This window comes from Panthera tigris, chromosome A3 (genome assembly GCF_018350195.1).
Source record: "Panthera tigris isolate Pti1 chromosome A3, P.tigris_Pti1_mat1.1, whole genome shotgun sequence".
Taxonomy (NCBI): Eukaryota; Metazoa; Chordata; class Mammalia; order Carnivora; family Felidae; genus Panthera; species Panthera tigris.
In genome coordinates this window covers 66,484,452-66,504,264 of record NC_056662.1, presented here as the reverse complement: position 1 = coordinate 66,504,264, position 19,813 = coordinate 66,484,452, and the positions used below count along the sequence as shown (strand labels likewise).

The window sequence follows — 19,813 nt, the reverse complement described above, 5'->3', positions numbered from 1 at the left end:
CTCTCCCGACTTACATATTCAATGTTCTCAGCCTCTATGAATAGACGGTATTTTACCTATTTTTCACCTTCATATGAATGGGGAAAAACTATTATTCCTTATCTCTCATTATTTTGCTTACTGTTAAGATTCAGTCCATGTTATTTTGTATAGCTGTAGAGCTCATTTCCATAGCTGGGTTGTTTCCAGTTAGGGTCCATCACAAACATTCTTGTATACTCATCGTAGTACATGCACAAGCATTTCTAGAGTATTCACCTAGGAGGAGAACTGCTGGGTCACATGCCTATTTTCAGCTGTACTAGAGAATTATCCCCACCAGCAGCGTTGTCCCACATCCTCACCAACAGTTGGCACTGTCACACTTTGAATGACTGTCAATCTGGTAGAGAGGAAGGGGGAATACAGCAGTTTTCATTTTTCTACATGATGAATGAAGAACCTTTCATGTATGGACCATTTATATTTCTCTTGGGTAAAGTGTCTGGATTTTTTTTAAACCAAGTTTTATGGAGGTAAAATTCACAAAGCATACAATGCACCCATTTGATGTATACGATTCAATGGCTTTTGGTATAGTCAGATATGTGCAACCACCACCAATTGTAGACCATTTTCACCTCAAAAGGAAACTATACCCTTTAGCTATCATATCACCTCCCTAGCTACCCATTTTCTGTGCACCAGCCCTGTGTAACTGCTAAACCCCTCTTTCCGTGGTATTCGACACTCGTATGAATGGAATGATGTAATACATAAACTCTTGTGCCTGGCTTCATTCAACTCCTGTCCATCCAAGGCTCATCCAAGTTGTAACATGTATCACTTTCATTCCTTTTATGGCCAAATAATATTCCACTGTATAGATATCCCACATTTTTGATGTTTATTAATTCATCCATTGGCCTTGGCTAATTGGGGTGCTTCTATTTTTTGGCTATTATGAACAATCCCTGCTAATAAACTTTGTGTACAAGTTTTTGTGTGGACATGTTTATTTCTATTGGATATATACCTAGGGATGTTAAAATGCTGAGTCATACAGTAACTCTGAGAAAATGCCAGACTGTTTTCCAAAGGGACCGCACCATTTACATTTTCTCAGTGTGTGAGAATTCCACTCCCTCATCAAAGTGTGCTATACGACTTTTGATTTTAGCTATCCTAATGGGTGGGAAGTGGTAGCTCACTGTGGCTTTGATTTGCATTTTTCTGATGATACCCTGCATCTTTTCATGTGCTTATTGGCCATGTGCATAACTTAGTTGGAAAAAATATCTCTTCAGATCCTTTGGCTTTTAACTGGATTATTTTTTTGTTATTGAGATGTATTGAGACGTTTTTAGGTGAAGTAAGACAGACCCATTCTGTCAATCTGGGTTTTCACCCTGACTGTAGGTTCTTGAGTATACCTTTATCCAGTCCAAAATGGTATCCTCGGACTTCCTTTCTAAAAAAGCTTTTGCCCTCCTTCCCTAACTCATTCTCTGGTGTTTTAGTCTTTTGCTCCTCTCTCTCATCATCCTTGTTCCCCTTTCTCTTTCATCCCACTGTGCAAAAACATTATCCATCTAAAACCTGGCTTAGCAGGAAAGATCCACAGGAGAGCACGGAGGGCAAAGGATGAGTTAAGAAACATACACTACCATCTTAGTGGTAGTGTCTAGAGAGACAGGAGACTTGGCAGTGCTTTGATAGTCATGGAAACTACTACTAGGGAGAACTGCGAATAGAATTTGGTTGGGAAAGGAGGTAGTTCTGAGTAGAGCTCTGAAGAAGCCCCCCTTACCTCATGGGGGTTGGTAAGAACCACAAAAACCACAGCTAAAAGGAAAAAAAGAAAACTCCACCACCAGCTTTTTTCCAAGTGTGGCCGCCTTCCACTCAGCTCAGTGCCTGACACATGATGTGTCTGAATCCTTGAGGAGCAACCTTTGCAGGTGACCGTGCTTATGCTATCCCTGTCACCACCTCGAGCAACTTAAACTGCACCTCCTGCACTGGGGATAGGATCCAGGGGAGCGTAGCCACCAATGCCTCCTTCAATCCTTGTGCCACTGGACCCGGCAGCCCAGGGGCCCCACCAGCCACCACTGCTGCTGCCATCTTTCTTCCACTCAGCCTGCCAGCCCCAAGGCCGGACCTGCCCCTGAGCGATGGCTCCTGCACGACCGACTCTGTAATAAGACTCTTAAGTGCTCATGTTCTTAGTAACCATATAGTAGTGCTTTATATATTCCGGTAATAAATCTTTTGATATCTTATGTAGTACCAACATATTCTCCCATCATGGATCTAAGTCTTTTCACTTTGTGATGACTTTTAATGAAAAAAAGTGCTTAGTTTCAATACAGCTGAGTGGGTGGTGTTGTGACTTAAGAAATCTTTCCCAAAGCCAAGATCATGAAAATATACTTCCCTATATTATTTTCTGTAGAACTACAAAACTAAACACTAAAAGCTTTGCAGTTTTGCTTGTACATTTAGATAAAAAAATTCACTGGAGTTTATTTTCATATATGGAGTAGGGCTCCAGTTTCACTTTGTTCTTTATATGGATACCCCATCATCCAATCACTATTTATTGAAAAGATGGTCCTCCCATCCTCCCACCCATATTCAGCAAGCTAGCCACTAACTCTTAACACTCCATCTCTTTCCTGTAAAATAAGGAAATAAGGAATTTGTAACAAATTCCTTGGCTAATGTGTATCCAGCTACCCTAGCTCCTGCCAACAAACAGACACTCTGGGGAATCAAGGGAAATAATTTCCATGGTTCATTCTAGTTTGAAGATCCTTTACTTGTACAAAGTCTTTGGGTGCTACTTGTTTCTTCCATACCATTTGGGAATAAACACATATAGAAGTCCTATTACAGGGGTGCCTGTGTGACTCAGTTGGTTAAACATCAGACTCTTGATCTTGGCTCAGGTCATGATCTCACAGTTTGTGAGTTCAAGCCCTGTGTGGGGCTCTGCGCTGACAGTGTGGAGCCTACTTGGGTCTCTCTCTCTCTGACCCCCCCCAAACTCTCACTCTCTCTCTCAAAAACATAAATGAATGTTTAAATAGAAAGTCTTATTACAAAGAAATGTAACACATATCAAATTTCACAAACTACATGATTTTATTTATAAAATTCCACACACTGACTACTATTGCCCATGTCCATTTATGTATTCCTCAGTTACAGCTCTCATTCTTCAAAATAAAGATCTTTGAAAATGTACTCAAAGTATTACTAAATATTTTATTAAGGTGATATCCCATGGGCATCAAATTGCCAACACTATGAAAAAAAGGGTTAATATAAAAACAATACAAAAGTATTACAGACCATAGCTTATCAATATTATCTTCGTTCCTTTGATGGGATTTCCTCATGTAGTAACTTTGATTCGTGAAATGATTTCATTTACAAAACTATTATTCTTTGCTATTACCTCAGCTTTCAGCTGTTTTAACTTTTTTGTGATGTTTTCTTCCGACATTTCAGTAAAAGGCACTTGCTTCACCTTGGATAAAAATTCTTGAATAATTTTTTCACCTTGCTGAAAGACATATGAATGATCCATTAGTCTTTAAAATGTCTTTTTAAAAAGTCACATTGAACTGTAATGAATTGTTTCTTTAAATTTCAATCTAAACACACCACCCAATATTCAAAGAATATTCTTTAAACTACAAGTGTGCACTATCTAGAATATACACAAAGGCCTTAGTTGACCATATTTCTTAATAGCAAGTTATTAAAAGACATTTATAAATATCTTTTCAGCTGCTAATGAAAGGGGCTGAATATTTTAATAGTTTCCAAATCCCTCACCTTTTATAATCGATGCATAAACAGTCTTCTGGAGAAAAAGAACTCAAGGTTTATAAATACTGTAAGGCATAAATAGTCACTGAAAATTCAGTACTCATACACATACAGAATTTTAAAATCAGTATTATTTTACTGGCCATTTATTGCCATTCTAAAAAACATGGCTGTTACTTGCCATGTCATTTGTGGGCAAATCCCTTAACCCACATTCTTCATCCATAAAATGGGATGATAATATTACCAACCTCCACAGGGCTGTTAGGAGAAATGGAGAGTGAATATGCGTGCTTAGAAGTGCCTAGAACAATGCCTGGCAAAGGTAAGTACTATGTAAATGTTTATCATCACATATGAGGCAGAACTAAAAAGCCTGTTTTTCATACAGGGAGCTAGTTGGTGATAAGTACCTTAAGGGTTGAAAGGTAGATATTCAAATGGTAAGAAACGAAGAAATACTTCTCTATTAAATAACAAGTGCACTTTTTCAAATAAAGATAAAATCTAGACTGAGCATCTTCTTTAGCTTAAAATTTTTTCAAAAAAGTGTAATTAATATTATCAAAAGTACATGGTTTCTGTTCTAATTGGAAACCAGGAATTACATGAAGGAACCTATGTAACCCCAGATCACCACCAGGTGTGCTGGTGACACCAAGACCATTTCACAGCAACCTTCCAAACTTAAAACTGGCAACGAGATAGAATACGTTTCTCTTGCCAGTATAGGTACAACAGATGAAACTAGGCCTTTTCAAACCTTAAAAGTCATACACAATAATCTACTGTAACAATTATCTATCCTTCAATAAAGAACACCACCAAAAACTCACTGGTTAAAGCTAAAGACATGACAAGAAGTTCACAATGTATAGCTACAGTAAATGCTGCCAGGACCTAGTGGTGAATTAAGATTCTTTTATTTTCATTACTGCAGAGAATCCTTTAACTTCTAAAAAATACACTGGGCACATGCTTGTACCTTCCTGTGCTAGTATCTAAATTTCACCCATCACTTAGAGATAAGGCCTAACTTAAGATGAACTTCTCCCATGAGAACTGAAACATTCTGCTCACAAAGAGCTTTCCAGAATAAACATTTGTCATATACCCCTTAATTAATCTCTATGACATATTTTTCTTTTTTAAGATTAAAAAAAATTTTTTTCATGTTTATGAGAGAGAGAGAGAGAGAGAGAGAGAGAGAGCGCGCGCACACACGCGAGCATGAGTGGGGGAGGGGCAGAGAGAGAGGGAGACAGAACCTGAAGCAGGCTCCAGACTCTGAGCTGTCAGCACAGAGCTGGACACAGGGCTCAAACTTGCAAACCGCGAGATCATGATCTGAACCAAAGTCGGATGCTCAACTGACTGAGCCACCTGAGCACCCCTAAGATTTTATTTTTAAGTAATCTCTACACCCAACATAGGGCCTGAACTTACAAACCTGAGATCAAGACTCACATTCTCTACCAACTGAGCCAGCCAGGAACCCTATGACATATTCATTATTCTTATCTCCCCAGCCAGATTCTAAACAATTGGAAGGCAGGAACTATGTTCCTTTCTTTATCATCTTAACTAAGCACTGAGTAAACATGCAAATAACTGGATTTGATCTATTTGTTTATGAAGTAATCAAAAAAGTGCTCAGACATCTTTTACTCCTTTGAATTACTTACTTCAAACCTAGACTAGGGGTGGCTCAGTCAGTTAAGCCTCCAACTCTTGATCTCAGTCAGGATCGTAAGTTCAAGCAAACACACACACACACACACACACACACACACACACACACACACACACCACAACCAACTTTTAAAGGGGGCGCCTGGGTGGCTGAGTCTTGTTAAGCATCCAACTCTTGATTTCAGCTCAGGTTATGATCTCAGGGTCCTGAGATGGAGCCTGTGTTGGGCTCCGCACTGGGCTGGAGCCTGCTTGAGATCTCTCTCCCTCTCCCTCTCCCTCTGCCCCTCCCCAGCTTGTGCATGCATGTGCACTCTCTCTCTCTAAAACAAACACACACCTAGACTAATATTCCTGTCGTCATAGGTTTTAAATCTGGTACTTTGAAATGCTCTCCTTTGGGCATGTACATAGTGTAGAAAGAAAAATAATAGAGATGAATGAAGTCTTTGCCATGCAAAGAAATCTAAGTGAAAGCCAACAATGAATGATCAACAAATAAATATTAGAATCACATAGGGAAGAAATAACTCATCTTGGTGACCTGATAGATATAATACAGGATTAAATAATTACAAAAACAATCTGACAAACCTCTCTTTCCAGATAGCACCTCTTTGCTGCTGGTTCCATTTCACCATAGTTTTGTGATTTTCCAATATTCTGAAACTCCTCTAGTTCCAGGGCTTTTTGTTTAGCACACTCTATTACATGCCTAGGGAAATTTGCAAGCTCTGCAACATGAATCCCGAAACTTTGGTCACAGACACCTATGAAATTTGGGAATCATGAGGAACAGGGTAGGAAAAGACAGCAATTAATGTAAAGAGATCTTATCCATCTCACCTTGTAATTAGGAAGCTTAATTTTGTATTTCAAATACATTAGCCAAATGTTTCAGAGTAACTTAGATGAAGGAATTTTAATTAGGCCTTAATGGAAAGTAACTAGGACTTGGCACAAAATGTTATATTCTATCCTTAACAAATGTAGTAGGAAAAATATCAGGGAAAAAAAGGTTGATAAGAACCCTCAAAGGTCTACACAAATATCAGATTGTGAAGAAAAATTAATCAACTCAATCTTCCTGAGGTCTTCTCATTTCATAAGTGAGGAACTAAATAAAGTATTAAGAAAAAAAAAAGATAAATGTGTGTCACTAATTAAGAGCATTTAATTCAAAATATACAGACTTATTACTCAATGGTCTATCCTCTAGATCTGCCTACATCATTTTCTAGAGATAATGACTTCAGAAAATTGGCTAGATAAATATAAATATTTACAATACTGGTCTTAGAAAAGTTACTTACCATTCTTACATAGTCTTATTCTGATTCTAAACTACTGCAAACACATGACTACTGATTCTAAACTACTGCAAAAATTCCAAAAAATGGAATTTTTGACCCAAGTCACTAGTAAATTTATTGATTAGGTAGCTTATCTTCATCCCCATTTGCAGAAAATAAACTGACTTAAGACATTCCTTCCAGACGTTTAATACTAGTGATGCTCGCAGACAGTTAAGATGGAGATTCCATTTTTGCCTCAACTATGTATCAACTATAAAATTTTTTTGCCTAGTTACATATCTCTGATGTTCTGGGGCTGGAGATGGATTGGATGGATTTATTCCTATCATCTCCTCACATCATCTGGTCTTTTAAAATTCTGAACCCATTTCTTCATCACACAAAACAAAACGAAACCTCAATTTCATGCTAAATTCCAGGTCCAACTAAAAGTATCTTTATTTTTTATCAATAACTCAAAAGGATTCCCAATGAAGCATAAGCAACAAAGAATAAAAGAACCAAAAATATATCTCACTTATGTGCAACCCACTGATGCAGGAAAACATGTTCCTGGAAAATCAGAAAGCCATCTGAAAAAACTATTCCAATGATTGGTGAAATGTTTAGGAAGCATGTTAATCTCATCAACCCTGTAAGCTTATTAGCTGCCAGACCCACAAATGACAAACTCTTCTGAAAGGATGAAATGCTAACAAATAAGTCATTCTGTATGTGAGAACTACTAACAATTTCAGGATTTGTGGAAACCCTACCTTTAAATGAACCTGTTCACGTAACACACTCTTTAGGGGCACCTGGGTGGCTCAGTTGGTTAAGCGTCCAATGCTTGATCTTGGTTCAGGTCATGATCTCACAGCTGGTGAGATTAAGGCCCGAGTAGGGTTCTGTGCTGACAGCACAGAGCCTGCTTAGGATTCTCTCTACCTCTCTGTTCCTCTCCCCCCGCTCCCGCCCCCATCTCTCAAAGTGAAGAAATAAACTTAAAAAAAAAAAAAAAAAACAATTAGATAATTATAATATAATAAATAGTTTGTTAAAAAGCCTTGGAACTTCAAAGCTTATTATTGTCATTGACCGTAGGTAATCTGATAAGAAATCATGCTGCCATGGTAGAGATAGCACAAAACCCTCTGTGATAATGTTGAAGAGTTATTCTTTCTGCAACTGTGTTATGATGAATGTCTACTATGAGACACAGAAATATAAATAATGTACCACATCCTTGTACCCAGATTATGAATTTAAAGGTAAATGTGTTCTGTACAAATATCAACAATTCATACTTAGAATAAGGCAATCACTGATGATGTCAAGGGTAGTAAGTTTCTCACTGTCACACCTGAATCTACGGTACACTAGCAGTACACACTCACCTTTCTTCACCTGATACAGCATAGTTAAGGTCTCTTCGGTAGTTAGTGCTGTGACATGTAGGTTATTAACAGTTGGTATCTGATTGGCCAAGGCAGTAAGTTCATGAAAATGTGTTGCAAACATGCAAAAAGCACCAATCTTTGTTGCAATGTACTCTGATATAGCCCAGGCTAATCCAAATCCATCGTAAGTAGAGGTTCCTCTTCCCAGTTCATCTATGATTATTAAAGAATCTTTGGTTGCAGACCTGAAACACATAATTAATGAAAACTCCCCGTTATATAATATGTGGTAATGCAAAAAAAAAAAAAAAAAATTAAGGCAATGTAATAGGAAAGATGCGCCACACACATAACAGATTATCTTAATATATAAAAAATTTAACAGTGAATAAAAAGCACTGAAACTTAAAAAAATGGGCATGGCCATAAATAAACAACTATGGAAAAGGAAACAGTGAGTATTTTTTAAATTACCAATCTCACTAGCAGTAATCAATTTCCAAATAAATCAGCTATCATTCATTTCTTGCCAATCAAATCAACCAAGATTTTAGAGATTAATACCACAAGAGGATGGGAAAAGGCTGTCAGCATATGGACACCTGCATGCACGCACAGCTGGTGGTCATGTAAATTCCTGTGCCTGCTGCAGCCCTACCAATCAGACATTAGCATTCTTTCTTTTCTCATTTTTAACTAAATGTAAGGAGGGGAATTTTTTTCCCTCAATCAGAGAATGTAACAGTTCTTCATGTGATTACTGGTCATTTATTTTTCTGTGAATTGCCACTGGCATCTTTTGCTTATTTCTTTAATTTTTAAATTACAAATATTAGCTTATTGACTAATTACTATACCAAATATTTGTACCACCTCTCTAATCATCAATAGTAATTTACTAGGGATCTACTATATGTGATGTACTTTAGAAGATACTAAGAAACAGAAGGCACAGCTTCCCTACCTTTAAAGAAGCACCTAAAAGTGAAACAAAGAGATTTTAGTAACCTCTAAAATAAAAAATCTAATAAAATTAAAGGCATGTTGAAGAAATATCCATGACCTGAGGCTTATGTGACAAGGAAAGACATCAGAGAAGTAGAATGTCTGTCACTAAGGCCTTTAAAGATTGGAAAGGACATGGGTAAACATTCCACATAATTGTGAACAGCACAAGCAAAAGCATAGTAGTGGCGGAGGTTATAAGGTGAACAACTGCCAGAAATCTTAAGAAGACAAATTTAAAAATCAAAGAAGCTTTCCCCAACTATTACCAATCACCCTTTAAGACAAAAGTTCATAAGAAAACTATTAAACTAGATGAAGGTTCTCAGATGTTTTATAGATGAATCTGCAGATGCACTTCTCATAGGACAGGGACATTCATTTTCATTTTGAGGGGACTGGGAAATTTACTCACCTGAGAATAGAAGCAGTTTCTAGCATTTCAGCCATGAATGTGGAGACTCCTTTCAACTGACTGTCGCCAGCCCCTACTCGGGCTAAGATGCAGTCCACAATGGACACTTCTGCTGACTCACATGGCACAAAACACCCAATCTGGGCCATGAGAACTATCACCCCAGTTTGGCGAATATATGTTGATTTACCTCCCATATTAGGGCCTATAAAATAAATTACATCAAAAAGCAAGATCATTAAATTTATTTCTGCTAATAAATTTTAGTCTTCAACTGCACATTTATGACTAATCACCTAGGTCATATGACATGGCATATAAGCAGCAGAACCACCAACTGCCTAAGTAATGGTATTTTCTCTTCAGTCAAACCTACACTGCACCCTTCATCAAGAGGACCCATGAAAAAGATACCTTACCTGTAATTTGCCTAGAAAAACCATAGGTTTTCTCACAGCTCACAGAACCGCCTACGTGATAATTTGATGTCATCCAGAAAAGTAGTACACACCTAAATGATTAATTAACTAAACACTATAACTCATTAATAAACAAGGCTATTAGTGAATGGATCAGTATGGTCAAATCTTTCAAATTACTTAAACTCCACACTAAAGCCCTAAGAAACAACCCCATTTTCTGCAAAAGTACAATTTCTTTGTTTGGGTTAGATTATATTAACAACTTGAAAATCCGTTTGGGGAACTAGAATATTATCACTGACTATTCCCCCAATATATCTGTCCAAGACTCCCACCCACCCTCCACTTCTGTTTTCTAGAATCTGGTTAAGATCTAAAAACACTTTAGTTTGAAACATGCAACATTAGTCTGTAAGCAAACTTTTCTCAAGTTTCACATGAATATAGTCCCATGTCTTTAAAAGAACTGCTACCTTAAGCTGAGGTCATTCCAGCAGTCCATTCTACTTGACCTTCAATGACCTCTGGCTAACGGTAATCTTTAGGTTGAAGGGATGTTCTTTTTTTTAAGTAGGCTTCACGCCCAGAGTGGAGTCTAACGTGGGGCTTGAATTCATAACTGTGAGATCAAGACCTGAGCTGAGATCTAGAGTCAGATGCTTAACTGACTGAGACACCTAGGCACTCCGGAAAATTCATTTTTTTTTTTTTAACGTTTTTATTTATTTTTGAGACAGAGAGAGACAGAGCATGAACGGGGGAGGGTCAGAGAGAGGGGGAGACACAGAATCTGAAACAGGCTCCAGGCTCTGAGCTGTTAGCACAGAGCCCGACGCGGGGCTCGAACTCACGGACTGTGAGATCATGACCTGAGCCGAAGTCGGCAGCTTAACCGACTGAGCCACCCAGGCGCCCCGAAAATTCATTTTTAAATACACTAATAAACCCCTTGGAACAGAAGTTTTATATAAAGATGACATTCTCTCATACGGGCCTCCCCCTCCTTCCAAATCTTCCCTCTAACCCAAATGTGAATATATTACTAACCAGTATGATTAATGTTGTTTTTCTAACATCAAGGATTAGAATTTGCTTCATCAGTCTTAAATATTTCCACTCCAAAATAAAAAAAAAGGAAACATTACCCACCCACCCCCCCCGCCAAAAGCCCATAAATTAGATGTTTTGTGTTTTTTTTTGTTTTACCAGTAATGATGTGGAACATCTGTTTATCTTTTTCAAAGTGAACATCATTAGGAATAAATGCAACTTCATCTTGAACTTCAACACAAGCATGTCTGGATGCTTTCAACGTAATTCTTCCTTGTCCTTTCTCCAGAATGACCGGTCGTACATATGGAACAGGTGCTCCATTTGACACATGTGCAAAGCTGACAACAGCATCTAGCTGAGCTAATACATCATTGAGTGTCTGCATTGGTTCTACATAACCTGTATAAAAACAGAAAATGTGCATAGGAATACTGGAAAAAAAATACATATAAACAGCCAGAGAAATATGTTTAACTTCCCTATTTGGGAATTTAAAATCCATTTTCTAATTTATATACTTAAAATATTAACAGAAGTTTGCCATGCTAAATTTGAAAGGAATACCTAAAACCTCACGAGTTTAAAATGTATTACTACATCTTCCCCTAGTATGAACAGATTTCAAAAATAGAGTGTGATGCCTTCCCTTACCGAAATCCATTAAAATTAAAAAGCACACAGCTGCTTATCTTAGGAAACATACAAATACTAGGTTTAAAATATAATACTGTGACCATCAAGGCCTGTACATGTATAAACTTGACCACACAACTGTTACTTGAGTTTTTTCTTCCCATCAGTATCACATGCAGTTGAAATTTAGCATAATTTAGATCCCTAACTGTCACTTAAAACACTTTCAATGAGATTCTCTTCTCCAAGAACATTAATACTAAAAGCTATTATGTACACTAAAAAGTCACTGACACATGCCAGGCAATGCATGTTTAAGCAATAAAAATGGTCGAAACTTATAGAATAGGTTCTAAATTTTAATAGCTTGGAGGAGTTGGTGTAACATAACACACACACACACATTATGTAGAACTATCACACGGGCATCAGTGTGTCAAAAGCTTCAAAGGACATTCAAGAGAATAGTGTTTTAGAAAAACATTTATGAGTTTAATCAAATGGCAGGATATATAATTCATCTTTGGTTCCCTTGTTTCCCATAAAAGTGATAAAATGTTTTGAAAATAAAAATTAACTTATGAATGGTTGAATACAAATAACTCTCTTACTGTTTCACCATTTTCAAATTTATTCCGTTTTACCTAACATGTACTTCTTTTAAAAAAAGTAACAGCTCACACTACTCTATAATGTAGGAACAAGAACCTGTGAAATTACTTAAATATTAATGGAGTACTTACTGTAATTACTTTAAAAAAGGAAAACCGAAGCCTCTTACTTAAGTCTATACTTGGTATCTTACATCATCTGGCTCTTAACAGCATTACCTTTTCTGGTATAATAGCCAAGGTAGAAAACTACAAAAATGATCCATTACATTTTAAAATAAAAATAATGCATATATTAGACAAGAAAAGGCTTCATTTAAATTCAAGGTAACTCTAAATAAAAAAACCCTTCCATTTAAATGTTTAAAGCTAGCAGCTTTAACCTAGTAGGTGCTTGATGAATAGGAGCTAGTAATTTTTTTTTTTTTTTAAGGAAGTGTGAATATATAGTATTTACAGCATCCTTAAAAACGCAATCTAGACTCAGGAATGTAATTCAACTGAGACTGTCATGCCACGATTATCTGATACTGCCAAGCAAAAATGTAATCTTTACAAATCTCACTCACCTCAACACCAATATATAAAGTGTATTAGAACCCTTTAAGTTTTGTATTTCTGATTTACTATGAAAATTCCTAATAGTAAAATAATTTACAGAATTATATAAACACACAGTTTTCAAATGACTGTTTACTCCTAAATAATTCAGCATGAAAACAAGGACATCCTCCTACTTACAATACACACCCAAGAAATAGGACACCAATACCGTATTATTTCCTTTTAAACTTTGCCAATTTGTCTCAAGGTCCTTGATAGCTATTCCCTACCTCCAACTCCTAGGTCCAATCAAGGACTGTCTACTGCATTTGCTTGCTGTGTCTCTTTAATCTAGATAGAACAGATCCTGCCCATTCCTTTTTTGCTTCCACGACACACACATTTTTAAAGAGTACAGGCCTTAAAAGTAGTGTCTCACAAATCTAAATTATTCTAAGTTTTTCCCTTCTCATTCATTATCACGTTAAATATTTTTGTCAAGAATACCTCATGGGCAGTACCGTGCTCTTCCCTCTACATCACATCAGGAAGCATTATTTATGATGTCATTTGTCCCATTATTGATGATGCCAACTTTGATCACTTGTTTGAAGCAGTTCTTTGGTTATCTTTTTGAAAGGCACAATAAAGGTGTCCGTGATGACAGGCAAAGCCTTCCAGTTTAACATATCAGCCCTACCCTTTGCTAACCACACATTCATTCCGTGCTACAGGCAATACCACAGTGTCACATCATGCAGTCTGCTCAACAGTGCCCTCTAGAATAAACTCTGGAAATCTGCAAAACGGCACACAAAACCCAAAAGAAGACTTCTTGCCTCATGTGTAATTTCTATTTGTTTTTCAGTGGTACTTATTTCCAAAACTTAGAGCATGAACTCATAAATAATCTAACATTATTAGTGCCTTATAGCCCTTGGTGTTTCTTTTCCTTGTTACAATAAATTTGTGCTTTAAAAACAAAAAAACAAACAAAACAATAAATTGCGCTTTTATGTATATCTGTTTTTCAGGCTGTTCCCATTGCATTCCTTAGCCTGCACTAACTTATCTTTCTACTTACAAGAGTAACTTCCAGCTACTTGTCCCACCACAATACCTATAAAATACTTATACGCAGTCTAACATAATAAACAGTCACAACATTTAACAGCTGTTAAAAAAAACACTTTTCAAACATCCTGATGTTTCTATTACTAAAAACCAGATTATATTCAGAACAGTTAATGTACTGGTCTATTCAATTTACCTGAAGAAATATTGACAATTTCTTTAACAATTGCATCCTGGGCTTCCTCATACTCAGTTTTATTTTTGGTATACTCTTCATTGAGAGAAGTCAGTTTACTGCAAATCAAGATAATGATATTATTAAAAATATCAAAACATCTACTGGAGGTAATACGTACTACATAAAATATATACAGAGTATCTATCCTCTAAAGAACCAAAACAATAATTAAAATGAAAATGTGAGTAGAAAATGGGCAACTCATTAGGAGAAGATGTGGCTGGAATTCACTATGTTAACATTTACGCTGTTTAGAAGAGCCCTTCTTTTGATACTGAAGGCTGTCAAAGTAAGGAAAATGTTTTGAAAACCAAATCTCATTGAGTTAAGAAAAAATGAAACTATAGGTTGAAATAAAAAGTGAAGAAAGATAATAAAGTGAAGGAAAAACATTCACTAATATCAAAGGAAGGGAAGGACATTGAAAACAAAAAGACAATGAGGTGCCTGAGGGGCTCAGTTGGTTAAGCATCCGACTCTGTTTCGGTTCAGGTCATGATCTCACAGTTTCGTGAGTTCAAGCCCCACATTGGCCTCTGCGCTGAAAGCACAGAGCCTGTTTGAGATCCTTTCTCTCTCTCTCTCTCTCTCTCTCTCTCTCTCTCTCTGCGCCCCATCCCTACTCATACGGCCTCTCTCTCAAAACAAATAAATAAACTTAAAAACAAAAAAACAAGATGGGGGGCACAGAGGAGAAGACAAAAAGGGGGAAGCATTCACTAGATGAAGGAGGGCATCAACCAAGGCAGTAATTGTGAAGTTGATGGATTAGCCAATGGCATAATACACATACACAGCTCAACAACAGTGCACAGGCAAGGAGCAGCAGCAGACTATGAAACAGGCAAAGAGAAAGAATTAAAGGAAGAAAAACAAGAGGCAAAGATATTATAAAAGTGAGACCACTATGTGAAGGAAGAGTAGCAACAGAGGAAAGTGGAGGGGGCCAGGGACAAGACTGTGCAGGTTACAATACAGGTTCCAGATTTTTCTGGATGGCAGACAGACACTGGAAGTTTTTAAGAAGGAAAATCATAGAGGTGCCTGGGTGGCTCAGTTGGACTTCAGCTCAGGTCATGATCTTGTGGTTTGTGAGTTGTCAGCGCAGAGCCAGCTTCAGATCCTCGGTCTCCCTCTCTCTCTGTACTTCCCCCACATTTACTCTCTCTCTCTCAAAAATAAATAAACATTACAAAAAAAAGGAAGAAGGAAAATTATATGATCAAAGACTCAGATACACAGCAAACGTTTCATTTGCTGACCAAAATGAATTAATAAATTTTCCACAACTTTTGGAATAAATGCAATCAGTTCTATCTCTTCTACATATATTATAAATTAATCAATGGTGTGCTTCAAAGACGGTTATAACACCCCACAAGTTCTGCCTTATCTAAGCCAAAATATACATATATATTTCTCGAGTCAGGGATAGTTTATTGGAAAAACAACTACTACTAAATTTAGCGACAGGAGATCTAGGAGTGAGTATCTAATGTTGCTAGCTGTCTAACCCTGGGAAATTGGGAGTTTCAGCTTCATGTAAAAAATGAGAGAAATAAACCTATTTATTTCAGAATTGTAATGAGAAATCTAACAGATGGATTGTTTTCATTCCTGGGGTGTCTGAACACCTAGAATAATGTCTGCACATAAGAGGCACTCAAAGACTTGCTAAATAAATGGATAAAAGGGGATCACATATACAAAAACTACCTGTAAAGTACAGGGACTATTGAAGAGGGGTGGGTGTTAGGCTGCCATAAATTCTAATATAGTACAGAAGGAAAAAGATAAATGTCCCCACCCAAGTAATGGAAGATTTATTTTATTTATGAAAACAAATTTTTTTAAGTTTATTTTTGAGAGAAAGACACAGAGAGCAAGCGTGGGGGAGGGGCAGAGAGAGATGGAGAGAGAAAGAATCCAGAGCAGGCTATGCCCTACTAGCACAGAGCCCAACACGGGGCTCAAACTCACAAACTGTGAGATCATGACCTGAGCTGAAACCAAGAGTTGGACACTTAACCGACTGATCTATCCAGGAGCTCCACAGAAGATTTATTTTAAAATAATTCTTTTTTCACCCATACATAATTTGCCTCAGAAACTTAACATCAGTGAAGGAAAAGAAAAACTCGCAAAATCTTTTGTCAATGTTTATTTTTGAGAGAGAGAGAGAGACAGAGAGAACGAGTAGAGGAGGAGCAGAGAGAGAGGGAGACACAGAATCTGAAGCAGGCTCCAGGATCTGAGCTATTAGCACAGAACCTGACGTGGGGCCCGAAGCCACGAACCACAAGATCATGACCTGAGCCTAAGTCAAACGCTTAACTGCCTGAGCCACCCAGGTGCCCCCAGAAAGAGAAATTTTTTAAAAAGCAATAATCTAATGAGTGACCTTGCTAAGGCTGGTAGGCATCTCCCTAAACTAATTTATAGATCCAATTGATATAGCAGAATTTTTTTTAATTGATAAATTATAGCAAAGTTTTCTTAGAAAAACCAAACATGAAAATAACTATAAAGCAGAGATATGATGGGAAACTAACTCTAACAGATATAGAAGTATAGTATAAATAACTGTAATATAATTAATCTATTTCATATTGACAAAAGAATTATGGGACAGACATGTGAAAGAATCTTAAAAACAGATCCAAAGTGTCACTTCAGTCAATGAGGAAGAGAAGAGTTATTTAACACGGGGGTGTTGGAACACCTGACTAGGCTCTTATAAGAAAATAACGTTTCACTCTTACCTTATGCCTTGTATCAATTAATAAGGTAAAAACTTCCTTATCATAGAGCATTCACGTTTCACAGAACAATTTAGTTCCATGGAACTACTGAAGACTTAATAAAGTAATATAAATACAAACCTGTTGGTAAATTTAACACCATTCTTCTGGATATCTACTGTACTGAAGTTTTTATTGTTACGAAGGACTTTTTCTTCCTTACACGTTACACGGAAGTAATAACCAAACTGTGCACTGGAATCCAGCTTAATCTGTTTGCCAGGATCCAAGCCTTCAGGATAAGGAAATAAAGAACGAGTATGTTACAGATGTCTAGAGCCATTTTTTAATAAAATGTTTAAAATAATTAACTCTAAAAAAAAATAAAATAAAATAAAATAAAATAAAATAAAATAAAATAAAATAAAATAAAATAATTAACTCTAAATGGTGAAAAACATACTTTTATGGCAAGACAGTGTAGCGGAAATTATTAAGATTAACTGGGAAAGAGTCAAACTTTACTTCATTCAAAAACTACATGAATGAAGGCTGTCTATAAAATCCTTAAACTCTTGCATTAATGTTATTAGCTTCTGATGTCGAAGCGCTTTCTGGGTATACCCATCCAAAGGTGCAGAGTACAGCAGTGGGCTAAGATATGGCCCCTTCCCTTAGAGAGTTCTGCACCAGGGTTCTTTACTTCACTAAAGCATTTCTCTGGAACTATTATAAAGGATGATTAAAGTGAACAAATACACTTTCCAAACAAAAACTTAAGACTCTTGACAATGAAACTCTAGAAAAACTATGACATGTATTTTCTGTTAAGGGTAGGAAACTTCACAAAATAAGCAATTATCAATCAGCTAGAGTTTGTACACCTAAGATTTTTAAGTTTCTCTAAGTCTGTCCTCATCATCTTGCACATCAATGTGATCTTTAGAGTACAAACCAGAAGAGAGATCATACCTACAAATTTAACTGCTAAAGCATGGCTATGAAATATCAGTAGCAGCAAACAACTAAAGACAGACCTCACTGGACTGGGGAGGAAATCACTGTCCTGGAGAGGAAAGAGACTGTAGAAAAAATGTAGACCGCGCTATGAAACGAGAAGTAAAGTAAGGCAAAGATTCTTTACCTAGGGTCTAGTCCATACATGAATTCTCCATGGAAACTATTTGCAAAACTTTTTGTATATGTAGGTATGGACATATTTCAGGAAAGAGGATTCATAACTTTCATCAGATTCTTCAAAAGTTTAAGTATTACTGCTCAAGGGGTCTTCTAATATGCTAAGATTTATTTATTCATTTAACATACATGTGAGAGATGCTTAAAGCAAAGAGGTTTACAAATTCAGAACAAATCTGTGTGAATAGTCTGAGACTAATTGGGGGAATTAATAATCTGGTAGGGAAGGCAGCCATTAAAAAAAAAAAAAAAAAAAAAAAAGCTGAAGTTATTGAAGTAGTAGGGAACCTCAAAGCCAAATCAACGAACTATTCCTAGTAGAATTAGGCTTGTAGTGGAGGTGACGTTTAATGCAGATCCTGTTTAAAGGAAATAATGCAAGGGACTCTTGGTTGAACTGTCTGGAAGGAATGTGGGATCATCCTTGGGTTAGCGAGTTAGTAAGAGAGAAGTCTGGAAGAGGGTGTGGCTCTGAATGCAAAGTATTCCTGTATGTTAACCTGAAGTGTTTGTAATTTTACTGTGCAGAAGAAAGGCCTGGCAATTTAAACAAGGAACTGGCAAGATCCACTGTGTCCTCCTGGGAAGTAATTCTGGCACCAGTGTGGATACTGTATAGACAAAAACGTGCAACGAACCCTTCTTACCTAGATCTCTTGCTGCACTTACTAATGTTGACTGCATCTTCTTTTCCAAGTCATCCATTATTTCTCTTAATTCACTCAGATTAGGATCAAATGAAGGTTTTACAAGGAATTCATGGTTTTCCACCTACCGACAGAACAAAGAAGAGCAGCATTTTTTTTTTTTTAATGTTTGTTTATTCTTTGAGACAGAGAGGCAGAGAGAGAGAGACACCGAATCTGAAGCAGGCTCCAGACTGAGCTGTCAGCACAGAGCCCGAAGCGGGACTGGAACTCACAAACCAAATGCGGGATCATAACCTTAGCTGAAGTTGGAAGCTTAACCAACTAAGCTATCTAGGCGCTATCTAGGCGCCCTGAGAACAGCCCCAAGAATAGCTACATTTTATAAATGATGGGTAAAGAATCCCAATGTATTCTTTTCTTTCATTTAAATGTCACTGTGTTTTGAGTTAAACTTATGTTTTAAGTTACTCAGCCAATACTTTAAAGAGTTTCTATTTATTAGGAGATGTAAAATCCTGTTTATAAGGAGCTTATAGAGCTCTAGATGTCCAAAAGTTACTTGGATGAAAAAATGCAGTGCCTCTTTCACTAGCAGCATTCAGTATTTTTAATTACAGTTCCCCCTAAACAATGTTCACTACATTCTTCCTAAACATTACTAAACAATGTTCAATGTCCATAGCCTATAACAGAATGTGTAGTTTTTACCCAAACCAAGGATGCATCTTAAGATCTCAAAGTTTACAAAAAAACTATCGAATTTTATTTCTTAAAATGGTAAGTTCATCAAAATCTCTCAAGTACTTTGTTTCCCCTAAATTCTTATCAATAACAGCCAGCAAGAAATCATAATGAAAGACAGATCTCACTTACAATGGCAAATGTATACACAAAGTATTTAGAAACAAAGTCTTAATTATATAAGACTTTTATGTTAAACTCACAATTTACTTATTTATATATTTTTGAGGGAGGGAGAGAGGGAGGGAGAGAGAGAGAGAGAGCGAGAGAGAGCGCGAGCA

The 19,813-nt window shown here is 36.8% G+C and overlaps 1 protein-coding gene across 2 annotated transcripts in view; it reads right to left on the bottom strand.

Annotated features, from left to right (window-relative positions):
- Positions 1-3,238: 3,238 nt before the first annotated feature.
- MSH2 (mutS homolog 2) overlaps positions 3,239-19,813 on the bottom strand; it is an 80,964-nt gene continuing 64,389 nt past the window's right edge. For both annotated transcript variants that reach the window (XM_007084705.3, XM_042981339.1), the window contains 8 exons: positions 18,789-18,912; positions 17,086-17,236; positions 14,162-14,259; positions 11,258-11,503; positions 9,630-9,834; positions 8,207-8,454; positions 6,109-6,284; positions 3,239-3,553 (listed from right to left, as the gene is read on the bottom strand). In XM_007084705.3, the coding sequence (XP_007084767.1) occupies positions 3,383-3,553; positions 6,109-6,284; positions 8,207-8,454; positions 9,630-9,834; positions 11,258-11,503; positions 14,162-14,259; positions 17,086-17,236; positions 18,789-18,912 (1,419 nt within the window). In that variant the 3' untranslated portion in view covers positions 3,239-3,382. The remainder of the gene's footprint in view (positions 3,554-6,108; positions 6,285-8,206; positions 8,455-9,629; positions 9,835-11,257; positions 11,504-14,161; positions 14,260-17,085; positions 17,237-18,788; positions 18,913-19,813) is intronic.